General features: G+C 30.7%; 1 protein-coding gene across 2 annotated transcripts; it reads left to right on the top strand.

Moving 5' to 3' along the window:
- Window positions 1-3,222: 3,222 nt before the first annotated feature.
- On the top strand, window positions 3,223-8,371 carry LOC107418509 (uncharacterized). 2 transcript variants are annotated; one of them, XM_060814729.1, is made up of 6 exons: window positions 3,223-3,524; window positions 3,662-3,806; window positions 5,918-5,974; window positions 6,637-7,089; window positions 7,175-7,400; window positions 7,612-8,371. In XM_060814729.1, the coding sequence occupies exons 3-6, from the start codon at window positions 5,924-5,926 to the stop codon at window positions 8,118-8,120; spliced, it is 1,239 nt and encodes a 412-aa protein (XP_060670712.1). In that variant the 5' UTR covers window positions 3,223-3,524; window positions 3,662-3,806; window positions 5,918-5,923; the 3' UTR covers window positions 8,121-8,371. The 2 variants fall into 2 exon arrangements, with proteins under 2 accessions (XP_060670712.1, XP_015882694.1); XM_016027208.4 differs by lacking the exon at window positions 5,918-5,974.
- Window positions 8,372-13,325: the final 4,954 nt, after the last annotated feature.

Here is a 13,325-nt window from a genome sequence, read left to right as displayed (position 1 = left end):
TCCACAATAAATTCCTCGAATGTGTAAAAGATATGTCCTATTTTCAGTCCTTGCTGACTGGACGAGATCCAGATCCAGAAAAAGCTTTTTTACTTTCAATTATTTATTTATTTATTTTTTTTTTTGGGGTAGACTGAAAGAGCTTATTCACGTGATTAATAGCGTGGCTTCTTTCTAGCAAAAAATAATAATAATAAATAAAATGTGCGAGCTATTAAAAAGTAAGTTATTATTTTTTTGGCTGAAAAATCATAAGTATGAGCAATTAAATAAGAGAGTCTGGAAACACAATCATTCTAACTTTTTCCTTTTTTTTTTTTTAAAAAAAAGCGCAATCATTCTAACCTCGTTGTATTAATTTTTTTCATTAAAGTTAAAAAAGCATAGTAAAAATAATAGAGAGGAAAATTCAAAGATTTGATGCCATGGGGTTCTTTCTCAATCATTTGATTGAGTCCTTTTAATTCATGTTTCGCAGGAAAAATAAAATTATAAAATGACTATTTTTGCTGGTCGATTTCTTTCTATGGATTTTTTTTTTCTATATTAAAAAATAAGTCTAAATCTGTTATCAGACTATCCCCATAAAAATGTTTATTAATTAAACAATGAATATATAATTTGGGTTTATGATAAAGTTTTATGAGAAACTATTTTGTGATATTTGGTTTATAGGAAATTGGTCTTCATTGAAAAATATATGATTTAAATGCAATTAAAAATTTATTTGTATTAGAGGTAAAGATAAAAATGTCCATATATATATATATATATATATATTAGATTATTGTTTGAAGCCATGTATCCAAAACAATCTTTTGGTTTACATTGTGTACTACAAACATCATTGAATGGTATTTTTAAAGCATCCTTCGTTGCAATCAATATCATATTATTATCATTGAAATATTTGGAATTTGGACATAAGCAACTTCCTCATCCTGATGATGGTAGAATTTGGAGATTTTTTGTGGAATGAGATTGAATATGAGGAAGCCAACATGGAGGAGACAAAAGCTAAGAAGTTTCGCAGCGCAGCAAATAGCCAAAATAAATAAATAAAATGAAATAATATATAACAATAAATATATTTATATGGGCTATATATAGCTTTATAATGTATAAGGAAAACAAAGAAAAGTAAGTAGCATGGGAAACTTCGTAGTTGCAAAGAAAGCAAGTTGGAAATTTCACAATCGCAAACGAAATTAGTTTCATTTTTTGAAACTAAATGATTTTTTTATTATTTATATTTTTCTTTTCTACACATATATGCCCAATTTTTATTTTTTATTTTTTGGTTGAAAACGAGATTATCCAATTTCAAGTGAAGCTAAATTCATCTTACTAAGATGTGACTGTATGAAAGTGAGAAGTTCAAAATTGATATGATTACGAGCATTATTCTTGGGGAAAAAGCAAAGAAAAAGAAAGAAAATAAAAATAATTTACAATCTCTACCCAACATTTGACAAACCAAACAAAGAATACATAGAGAAAATTTGATTGTATTGGACTTATTGAACTCTAGTCTAATAATTAAACCTAACTTAACTAAGTTTGACAGAGTACAGTTTAGTCCAATTAAATCTTGTACGTCTATCAACCAAATAACAAAGATTATTGACATTCCTGAAGCTGCGGAAGTAGTAGCCATTTTCAAAGCTGTCTTGCTAGCTATCGAAGACAGCCATGTTAACCTCTACTGCAAAAGCGATGCCAAAGCTGTCATCCAAAGCCTTAACGATCCGGTTAACTCCTCGGGGTATTGGTCTACATCCGGGTTTATAAAAAAGATATTAGAATTATGTCCAAGTTTCACTCTATCTGTTTTGCTTGGGTCACAAGAAACGTGAATAAACCAGCTTATCTGGTTTCACGTCGGGCCAGTCTAATTCTTTTGTAGGGGTTATCCCCCCTTCTTTGTTATCCAATCAATTTTTTGAGGGATTAAATTGCCCTCCTTTTTGGTTAATACAACACTCCTCTCAAGCAAAAAAATGGTTAAGAAATATCTCTTGAAAAGAATTCTGATAAAAATTATTATTAGCAAATAGTATCAAAATCAAGAATTGGAACATCCAAAAAGTATGGAACCCATAAGCTAATTCAAGTCCTAAAAATAATCTTGAGCATTATTAATAAGTCCTAAAGATAATCTTGAGCTCGTATGCCGAATGAGAAGTGATTGATTGTTAGTGTATTTTTAGATTTATAAACATCACGTATTTATTGCCAAAATAATGTTAAAAATATTAAAAAGTCTATCAACATACATTTTGCAATAATGAGGTAACATTATTTGAATAACATATATTTAATTGTATTTATTATTTTAAAAATTAATTTGTATGTTAATTTTTTAACTAATAAAATAATAATATGTCATTTTGTCATTTATTTTGATAGGCATATTGATAGAGTTCTTGGTACCTCTAATATTATTTTTATTATCAGGAGTAGAGAATGACTATTTTGCAATTAATCAAGAAATCAAATGAGTAGAGAAGCAAGCTTTATATTTGACTATTTTGCAATTAATAATGAAATCAAATGGATGATGAATTAAGCATATCAATTGTGATTCAAAGTTTAACTAAATCAAAAGGATTATTGGATAACTAAACCCCAATCTGGACAGAGTACTTTTCATTGAAGCAATGTCCAATTCCTAAACAAAACCAATAATTTATATATATATATATATATAAATTAAAATAAAGTTAAAAATGTGATAAGCCAGAATTGCTAATTGCTCAATTTAATTTAACCTATGATTTCTGCTTTTTGAAAAAATAATAATAAAAGAGATGAAAAAAATTCAATAATCAAAAGGATTAATAGAAAGTCTTTCCTTCTTTCTATTTTTTATATAATAAAATTATATATAAAAAGTTTCACATACAAGAAATTTCGGATGAATTTTAACTGAAACAACAACAAAACGACGATTTTTGTAAAAACAATTTAATCTTTTTCAAATGTAATGATGAAAATTTCAGTAAACAATTGTCTTCTTTTTCACTATCCTATCAAAATTCGTTCAAAATTTTCCATATATATACAGGTATAAATAAAAATTATTTGTCTCAACAAGGCTTGACGCTATGGCCCATATCCAAAAACTTCACAAAATCTATCCATATGAAGCCCAGCCCATTTAGATCAAAACTTCAAAATATTGAAAATAATAATAATAATAATAATAATAAAATAAAAAAAATAACAATATGGATGCGCAGAGAGAGTGAGGAAAAACCCTCCAAAATCTCTCTCAGCGGCGCGTGTTGTGACACAATATTCACGCTCTTCTTGCATACTCAGACTACGCAGACTCTCCCTCAACCCTCTGCGTTACTTACTCTGAAAACTTTCTCTCTCGTCCGTATTGTCCTAGAAGACACATTCTTAGTCTCCCTTCTCTTTGCCGTCTTGCTTACTTCCAATCCGCAACGACGTCGTTTGCTCTGCTCCGCTCAACTTCAGTTGGATTTTTGGGGATTTCCATGTCTTTATAGCAATGGGTTAGCTATGATTTTTTTTTTTTTTTTTTTGGTTCAAGTTATAATAATTTTGTCTTCTCATTTAGTAATTTTTGGCTCAGGTTTATCCTTCGTTATTTTCTTACTTTTTTTTTTTTTTTTCTATTTATAATCTGCAGTTAATGATTTTGAGTGTGTTTGGGATCGTAAATGCTATTAGCCAATGAGCTCTTTCATTTATATCATGCATAACCCCACAAATTCTGGAAATTGCTGAGAATATAATAGTGGGTATACCACAATTACAGTGAAGGTGATGCTAAGGTATTATTCTTCTTTATATTTTGTTAGCTATAAGTGCCAAGTATGTATTCTTGTTTCGGACAAAATGGTTATTAGATGAATTTCACTTCCCTTTATATAGGGATTTTAGATGTTTGATTTGATTTTCCTCTTTGAACAATAATGTGAAAGATTGGATATGGGTTTGGTATTTTAATTGGCTAGATGAGCTCGTTTTTTGTATAACCGTTGTGATGGTTTTATAATGTTCCTACTTGAAATGTAAGAATGCGAGTTTGTATGTTATTGTCTTTGGAAAAACAATACATGGTTCATACAGGAACTATTAGGATTGTATTCCTGTGATATTACTTGCTATCTTTCTCTATCAAGATGAAAATTGTTTTTTCTTAATGCAAATGTAAATTTTTTCCAAGGCCATTTTGCTTTTAAATGTGAAATATAGCAGCCATATATCAATAAAGGACTCTGAGCTTTCCTATCCCTTTCTCTGTTCTCTGTTTTTTTTTTTTAAAAATTGTTTTAGCTGTTTTTGGTCAAATTCTTTGTTTAAGCTTGTTTTTTCAATTTTGAACCATATTGTGGTTTTTCTATCAACAAAAAAACTGTATCGTGATTTAGGGTAGGGCATATTGGATAAAAAGCTGATACTTTGTTGGTGCATATAAGCTTGGGTGATTCTCGTAAGATAATTACCACGTTTCTTACCAATGTTGCTTTCTTGTCCGAGTGTTGACTCAATGTGTGTGTGTGCATGCTTTTTTTTTCCAATGTTAGTCATATTAATCTAGACCTTATTATTTTGCAACATTGTCATGCAAAATCAACCTTAAACATTTAAATGGGTCTCCTATAATATATTGGATGGAATTGATTGTAGTCTGTATGTTGAAATTCTGAAATGAAAGGGGAATAAATTTGTATTGTGGCATTTCTTGTAGCTGTTTGTTTTCTTTTGGCCATCTTTCTCTTTAGTTTACCAAGACCAACGGTGTCAACAAGTTTTGTTGTTGTCAGACACATGTCAAAAATAAAATTGAATTAAAAATTCCTATTTCAACAGATTATCTTATCTCAAAGTGGCAAAAAGAAATAAAAACACTAATATATATTAGTCCGCTAGGCATGCATGTGGCTCACGCCTAGCATTGTCAAGTTATTGTTGACAGTCTTAATTTATTTGGCTAACATAAAGTTGTCCATCATACTAGGTTGTGGTTCCACTCAACTAGCACATTCTGTTTCACCTTATTTGATGCTTGAAAACGAGTTTTCTTTGTTTTGTTTTTTGAGTAGATTGGAGCTGATGGGAGACTTTGAAAACAAAGTTCTTTCCTTTATACTATGATATTGTTGCATCTTTGGATGTTAGGGTCTTGGCTGCTCTTAGTACATTTGGGCATTCAAAGTGTTTGGGTAAAGAGACAACTCAGTGGTATAGTTTTCAGCCGGAAAGGGGTAGTTAAGTGTTTAGAGATATCAAATATGTAAATGAAAATGGATTGGACATCAAGTGGACTCATTTCTATATCCTTCAGTTGAAGGGGAATGGTTTAGTTTTTGTTTTTTGATATGTCTATCACTAATTGTTTTCTCAGTTGTAACAAGTTAAAATATGTGGTCCAGACGATGTGTATAATTCTTGTCATAATATAGGCCATACCTAGACTAGGTTATAAGTTTGGGATCATGGAAGGGGCCAGAAGAACAAGCACTTTGGCCATTAATAATTATTTGTAATTTAGGGATATAATGGATGTTGCTTATCAACAAGCATTGTTTATTGTTGTTTTTGCACTTGTTTTTTGATTTGCAGTGAATGGGGTTGTTAGGTTTGATTTCAGAACTTGTTAACTGTCATTGGCTAGTTTATCTCCCTCTTTGAGTTGTATGACAGTGTAAAATTCACTGAATGTCTCTGGTATCTGTTTGGTTATTTAAACGTTTTTTAAGGTATGAAGGCTTTCATTGAGGCTCTAGATATGTAAGCTAAAGTACCTGGTTGTGTATCATCATCATATGGAACATTCTTATTTAAAAATGATTCAGAACAAGAAGTTGATAAAATGTTTACCACAATTAAATTTAATCAACTATTAATGGAAAGTAATATAGTTTGACCTCTTCTCCAGGATCCTATGTTTGCTACATTTATGCATAGCAATATGCTTAGTGGATCAAGTGCCAAGGTATTTTAGCATTATGCGAAGGCATCTTTTGGATTTGTGTAGTTTGGCTGCATGCTTTATGGTTCTTTCCTATTTTGCTTGCTGTAAACTATATGGATTTTTGGACACGACATGTCTCATTGGAATAAGTTCCAAGTTATCATCAACTTGTGTCATTCATTTATGGATAGGAGGGCTACTCGTGTTAGTTTGTTGCCATCATAGGACTGGAGAAGAAAAAGTAAACACTAATTTAGTCCTGTGGCAAGTTAATTTTTTAAAGAATATGGATTTTAATGAACACATAAGAAAGAGTTATTTCGATTCATACCTATGATGTTAGGGTGTTTCTTTTCTGTTTTTTGTCACAATTTTAGGACTCTGCATGTAGGTACTCGAGCTACGAAGAACTATAAGTGCAGTATGGTATAGTTTATAATTTCTACTCATTGTTAACCTAAGAGTTGTTTATTTCCTGCATAAAGTGGTAATCTGTGGTTGAGGGGATAATTGCAGTAAAGGATTTTGAGTCTAATGTCGTTTCTGCTTCTTATATGACACTTTATGGTAGTTGTGCATATATACCATGCAATAATGGTAAGACTCCTCTTCAACAAATCAATTAAGGTTAATTACTTTTTGCTGTTGTTGATGTATATATGGGTGAATGAATGAATTCACAGGTTGGTTTTGTGATGGATAACTCTGACGATGAGAAGGATGGAGTTTATGGGAATTATATACCAAAAGAACTGGGTCGTGGTTCAGCATCTACTGGTGCAAAATTTGTAGATGAAGTACTTAATGGTCAGAATAAACATTGTCTTGAAAACTTTCGAATGGATAAGCATGTGTTTTACAAGTTGTGTGATATTTTGCAAGCCAAAGGCTTACTACGCCACACAAATCGTATAAAGATTGAAGAGCAACTAGCCATATTCATGTTTATAATTGGCCATAATTTACGAACTCGAGCTGTTCAAGAGTTATTCCGTTATTCAGGAGAAACAATCAGTCGCCATTTCAACAATGTTCTGAATGCAATAATGGCAATTTCATTAGATTTTTTTCAGCCTCCTGGATCTGAGATACCGCCAGAAATTCTTGAAGATCCCAGATTCTATCCATATTTTAAGGTAAACCATATATGGTAATTAAGTAAAATTGGGTTCCTTCTTCTGGTGAGTTTTGTCTTATGCTCTTTTATTTTAATCCTGATAGGATTGTGTGGGAGCGGTTGATGGCATACACATTCCGGTGATGGTGGGTGTAGATGAGCAAGGACCTTTCCGCAACAAGAATGGCTTACTTTCGCAGAGTGTTCTGGCTGCATGCTCATTTGATCTCAGGTTCCATTATGTTCTGGCCGGTTGGGAAGGTTCTGCATCAGATTTGCAAGTTCTAAATTCAGCAATCACAAGGCGAAATAAACTGCAAGTCCCTGAAGGTATTGCATACCTGGCTTGGATTATTGGACACCCAGTTGAAATGGCACTCTACAATTCATTTTGCATAATATATAAAAAGATCTTCCATTACGTTATTCATATCATTTTTGCTCCTTCAACAAAAGGACTGAGGTCATTATTCTTTAAATCAGGAGCTCCTGTATGATCTTACTTGCATTATTGGGTAAAAGAAAAATCTTGATGGTGCAGGTAAATACTACCTTCTGGACAGCAAGTACGCAAATATGCCAGGTTTCATTGCTCCATATCCTGGTGTTCCTTATCACTTAAAGGACTTTCCTAGTGGTTGTCATCCTCAAGATGCCAAAGAGCTTTTTAATCAACGGCACTCATTGTTAAGAAATGCCACTGATCGTATTTTTGGGGCCCTAAAGGCTCGCTTTCCTATTTTGATGTCAGCTCCTCCGTATCCATTGCAAACACAGGTTAAGTTGGTTGTGGCGGCATGTGCCTTACACAATTATATCCGTCAAGAGAAACCAGATGACTGGCTTTTTAAAATGTTTGAACAGGATACCGTACCACAAATGGAAGAGCCATTGCCTCCATTAGAAGTGGAGCAACCAATTCTGCTTATTGAGAACTCAGCTTTAGACTTTGCTTTCGAGACAGAAGAGCTAGAATTTACTTCACAATTGCGAGATTCTATTGCAACTGATATGTGGAATGACTATATTCAAGATTTTTCATCTTTATAGATCAATTTGATTGTGGATATAGATCAATTTCAGGCTAGGTTGGAATTCTTTTGTTGATGTACATTAAACCCTTTGATTACAGAGAGGAAATATATTGGTAGACTACACTCACAACGACTATTTGCAGTACTACCATGGAGAATTAATAGAGATTGCTCAAAAACAAGTTAATAGTTCTGATTAAATCCGATCAATGATGGATAGGTCATTACACCCTTCGATTTATAGAGAAGATATATGTTTGTAGACTACACTTACAACAATTATTTGCACTACCATGGAGCATTAATTAGTTTATATGCATTTATGGAGAGTGCTTGGAAGCAAGTTGATTGTTCTGATTGCCAAATAAATTTTTGAAATAGTTGAACTGAAATCCTGAACTTAATGCCTAAAAGGTCTCAATTTCTTGAAGTTGTGCTTGGAACAGGTTGATTGAAGCACAATGTAACAAATTTGACGAATCTTTGACAAACATGGTCTTAGCTCTTAAAACACGGATAAGTCATGATCTTAAACTTTCCATAACTTCAATAAAACAAAAAATAAAAATGAATTTTCCATTGCTTATCCAACCATTAAATGTGCCTATTCAAAGGCCAAGATTATTTGTCAAACTTGGAATATTTTTGAAAATCTTTGCCGAGTTTTTGTTAAATAACTTCTCGGCGTAGTTTTGTCCTGAACTATCCTCCCAACAAAATAAACCTCTATATATATACATATATGATGCTTATAGCCAATTTAATATATTTGTCGTAAAAGATGTAGTATTAAAATGGAGCCAATTTAATTAAACCTCTATTCATATACATATATGATGCTTATAGCCAGCAGAAACAAATGAATTAATGGTTCAATCTGATGGACAGATTATATAAGGTGAACAAATAGAACTGCCAATTTCACAAGCGTTTCAATCACATGAGCAGATAAAAATCAGGAAAACAAAAACGTAGTAGAATAAAAAGTTTTTGCAGTGTTTCCTAGTGTCCAAACAGATAGTTAATTTACCTTCCCGAAGCAAATTGCAGCACTCCTTCGACAGCAAAGCAAGCTAGCTACAAACCACCGTCTGTCTATGATGATATATAATTATATGTTACTAGACAGCTTGAGAACCACAGCCTGAGATAAGAGGTTGGATTCGGTTTTGGACTTTATCTGGAGCCAGTCCAATTGAAGTTTTCTCAAATTGCCATGTTAAAAAGTAAAAATAATTTGTAATTTGGCAATTGGCAATTGATAAATAAAAGTCTGCAACTTCACATAGAAGGAAATGTTTTTAATTTGACTGGGTACTTAGTTTCGACGAAAACTTGTGATTGCCTTTGTTAATAGTATATTTATTTAGGATAGTAGTAAAATAGTTAGTAATTTGTGTAATTGGTCAAAATGTGTCAAAGCTTTACACTCCTATGCAGACACCTTCTAGAAATTACTTTTTACAGCCAGCGTATGCCTATAGTCTCTATTGAAAAAGAGGATGCAAGATTATTTTCACCAATTTTATGGATCACTTTGATGACTATATTAGACTTCTCAATCTTTTTCTATCACAATTAGACTCTTATCCATAAATATATATCTATAGGGTAATAATTTATTGGGTGGCTCACTTTTATTATGGACTATATAAAGATATAACCAATAAATCATAAAAGGTAATATTAATTTAAAATATATATTTTTTATTTTTTATTCTAAAAACCTAATAAAGAAAAATGAACATGAAAGCAATTTGAATTCTAGCATATGTTTAAATAATATTGGATTTTTTTAAAAAAAAAATTGAAAATTTTATATATTTCCTACTTTATATCATTTTAATTTTATATTACATTAATATCTGATACCATATAATGAATTTATATCTTTTTAATTTTATATTACATTAATATCAGATACCATAAAATGAATTAGTTAACCTACTAACTTAAAATTGTTTATCAAATATCGTTTCTAGATGTTTGTTATGTGGATTTTTTTGTCTTTATGATACAACCCTTTGGTAATTTTGCAAATTATTGTATGATTTAAGGGTAATAATTATTGTTTTTTTACTTGTGGTCTCCACTTCTTCCCCTTCTAAGTTTTGTTATTATTATTTTGTGGTAAATGAATGTGAAAATTTATTTTGTCTTAGATATATATTTTTTTGCAATATATTATATATTAAATTAATATCCTAATCGATCAAATATTCTAACTATCGTTCTATATATTCATATTTATTATTCTTATTTAACTATCGTTCTATATATTTATATTTATTATTCTTATTTGACATAAAAGGAAAATTATAATTGTCAAGATTGTCCATTATTATCATTTTACAATTTTGAAGTTCAAAATTCATTCAAGAAAGAAAAAAAGAAAAAAAATAAAAGAGGAAAATTTATTACATATTATAGTTTATTCTTATTTTTATGTTATATTTAACCAGATAATAAAAATTAAATCATGTATATGCATACTTTTCTATTTCTTTTTCAAACTCTAAATGCAGTTTAAAAGATTTTGATATTGATAAAAAATAAAGAACTTCTTTCTGTACGTATACTTGAATAATGAAATAAATAATATAATTTATAATATACTGTACGTGAGTACATGTTATAGTTTGCTTTACTTGAAAAAACTTATATTCATTTGTATAATAAAATAAATGTAAAAAAATGTTAATTTGTTTGTTATTTTAAATTGTAATAAAAGATAGATTTTATTGGTATAGAAAGTAACCCAATATAAAATAATCCAATTTCTAATATATTCGGACGCATGCAACAAATCATCTTTGTTTTGGTTTTCATACATTTGGACTATAAATTATATATGTTAATAAATCAAAACTCCATAAATGGATAATTTGAATATATTTCATATCTAACAATAAATGCCAAAACTTCATGATCGAAAATGAAAAGTATATATGCTTCATTTGCATAATTGTCAAGGGAAAATATTGTATAGGAATCATATAGCTTAAAACAAACTACTTTCCATTCAATATTTTTGTTTCCTAATAAGTGAGCAAAAACTCCTTATTTAGTCCTTAAAAGTTTGATTATTGTGGGAAACTCAAGAATTTGATGGTTATTTGATATGGTTTTAAGTGAATGTGTAGTTTGGCTTTTATTTGGAAATCAATGTAAAATCTTGGCTTTAAGGAGCTTTTAAGAGCAACTTTGGAATGATTTTCCAGTTTTGGAGTAAAATTTCGTTATGCCATTTAAGCTAGGCACCAAAATGTGCAAATAAGGTGCTAACATGCCCAAAAGCTAGCCTAACAACAATGCAAGCCATCCCATGCCACCAACACTGTCAAGCATGCCACAAAGTGTGCAACTCCATGCCAGCATGAGCATTCCATTCCATTCTCTTGTTTTCAATTAGGGGAATTATATCCAAACTATAAAATATGTTAGCTGTGCTACAATCTGTACACATCTACTCTAAAATTTGCTTTTGCTAACTACACTAACAATTTGTACCTATTTTATCCTTAGTGACTTAAAATTAAACATACATCCACCATAATCTATAATTCCCTTAATATCCTTAATAAAATAAGACAATAAAATAAAGAACTTTTATCCCCAGTTTTTTTAAATATACTATTTTAGGATTAGGGTTCTAACTAGAATAATCTGAGACCAAGCCCACTCTCTTCTTCTTTTTATACTCATTCCTCCTCTACTTTCTCCTCCTCTGCTTCTCACTCATAAAGAGAAGAAGAAGAATGAAAGGTACGTAATATTCCATGCAAACAAGAAAGTAATGGTTTTTTTTCCCCCCCATGAAAACACATGCAAAGATCCACTGAGATTTTGTAGTATTTAAAAAATAAATGAACGAATAAGTAAAGATTAGCGAATGTGAGATGATCCAGATTTTATATACCGAAGTATATATGTGTCAATAATATTACAATAGATTGCATATACTGGATAGCAAACCACATTGGTATGTGTAAACCAGATGGCTACCCATAGAAAAATCTCGTTAAAATAGTGAAAAACCAAAAAGGGAAAAAGAAGAAAGCCGAAAAAATAAGGAAAAAAAAAAAAGAACATAACCAAATAAAGAAAATTGATTTTCATAAAACAAAACAAATACTCATATTATCAGTATTGAAAGAGATGAGTTGCCAGTTTTTCTCTTCTATTTTATCATCTTTCATTATTAAACTTCATTGTTAGGGTTTATGTTTTTCTTACATTGTAGAAAAGATGAATGTAGGTCTAATTGCGACAAGGAATCGGTATGTAATTGTAGTATTTTTAATAATTTGTTTGTTTTTTTAATATTTAAAGCTATTTAAGATCTTTTTATTTATAGGTATTGTTAGAATACTAAAAAATTCTTAAAATTGTAATGCAACTAGCATGTTTTATAGTACGGATAGAATTACCAATTCAATTAATTGGAACCTAAGCAAAGGGATGGCTTAATAAACAACCTTAACATTTGAAAAAATTACAAAGAGTGTCATCTAACCTTTTATGTTCACTTAGTATTGCTATAGATATATAGTGCTTTTACTTTAATTGGGTTCAAAAAGCAATTCAGACATCCCTTTTAACCATTTATTATCAGTCCCTGACTCCCTGAAACAAAAGATGGCTTCTTCTAGTAAAATTACCTGCCTAGGTTTCCTTCTTGTCTTCACAGCAGCTTTAGTTAAGTCTCAAAGTTTAGTACACTTAAGAACTTATTCAGACTCTTCTACGCTGGATGGCATGGTGACCCATATATACAGTTCATTATACAGCTTCTTCTGGGGTTACCCAAATTGGAGTGTAGGAAATAGACAATTGACGAGTTTCCTAAAACATGACAAGTTTGACCTAATAACAGTGGCCTTGCATGAAATAGGCCATCTTTTCGGCCTTGAGCAAAGTGAGGATTGGGTAGAAGTTGTCATGTTTCCAAAAGTTACCTCCCGGAAACTACCACAAATTAAGAAGAAGAAGAAGGAGGAGGAGGCCAGCATTAAGAGAATGTTCTGGTTATTGTTTGTATTTTTTATATTTTATTTTTATTTTTTCTTTGTGTTTTTGTTGTGTAGTTTGATAATGGCGGAAATGGAAGTTAATATAATATTAGGTTATCACCAAAGTTTTGTTGACAGATTATGGGCCAGTAGGTGAACACTGTTTATGATAATCAAACTTTCGAGTTCCAACTACTCTTATCATTCTC

The sequence above is a fragment of the Ziziphus jujuba genome, chromosome 2, assembly GCF_031755915.1.
Source record: "Ziziphus jujuba cultivar Dongzao chromosome 2, ASM3175591v1".
Lineage (NCBI taxonomy): Eukaryota > Viridiplantae > Streptophyta > Magnoliopsida > Rosales > Rhamnaceae > Ziziphus > Ziziphus jujuba.
This window is presented reverse-complemented; position numbering and strand designations above follow the sequence as displayed.

Bases quoted from the DNA above. Each gene is read 5' to 3' on its own strand.
- LOC107418509 (XM_060814729.1), top strand. From the start codon at position 5,924: ATGTTTGCTACATTTATGCATAGCAATATGCTTAGTGGATCAAGTGCC. The intron at 5,975-6,636 runs GTATTTTAGCAT...ATGAATTCACAG, and splicing joins TTAGTGGATCAAGTGCCAAG to GTTGGTTTTGTGATGGATAA. The intron at 7,401-7,611 runs GTATTGCATACC...TTGATGGTGCAG, and splicing joins TAAACTGCAAGTCCCTGAAG to GTAAATACTACCTTCTGGAC.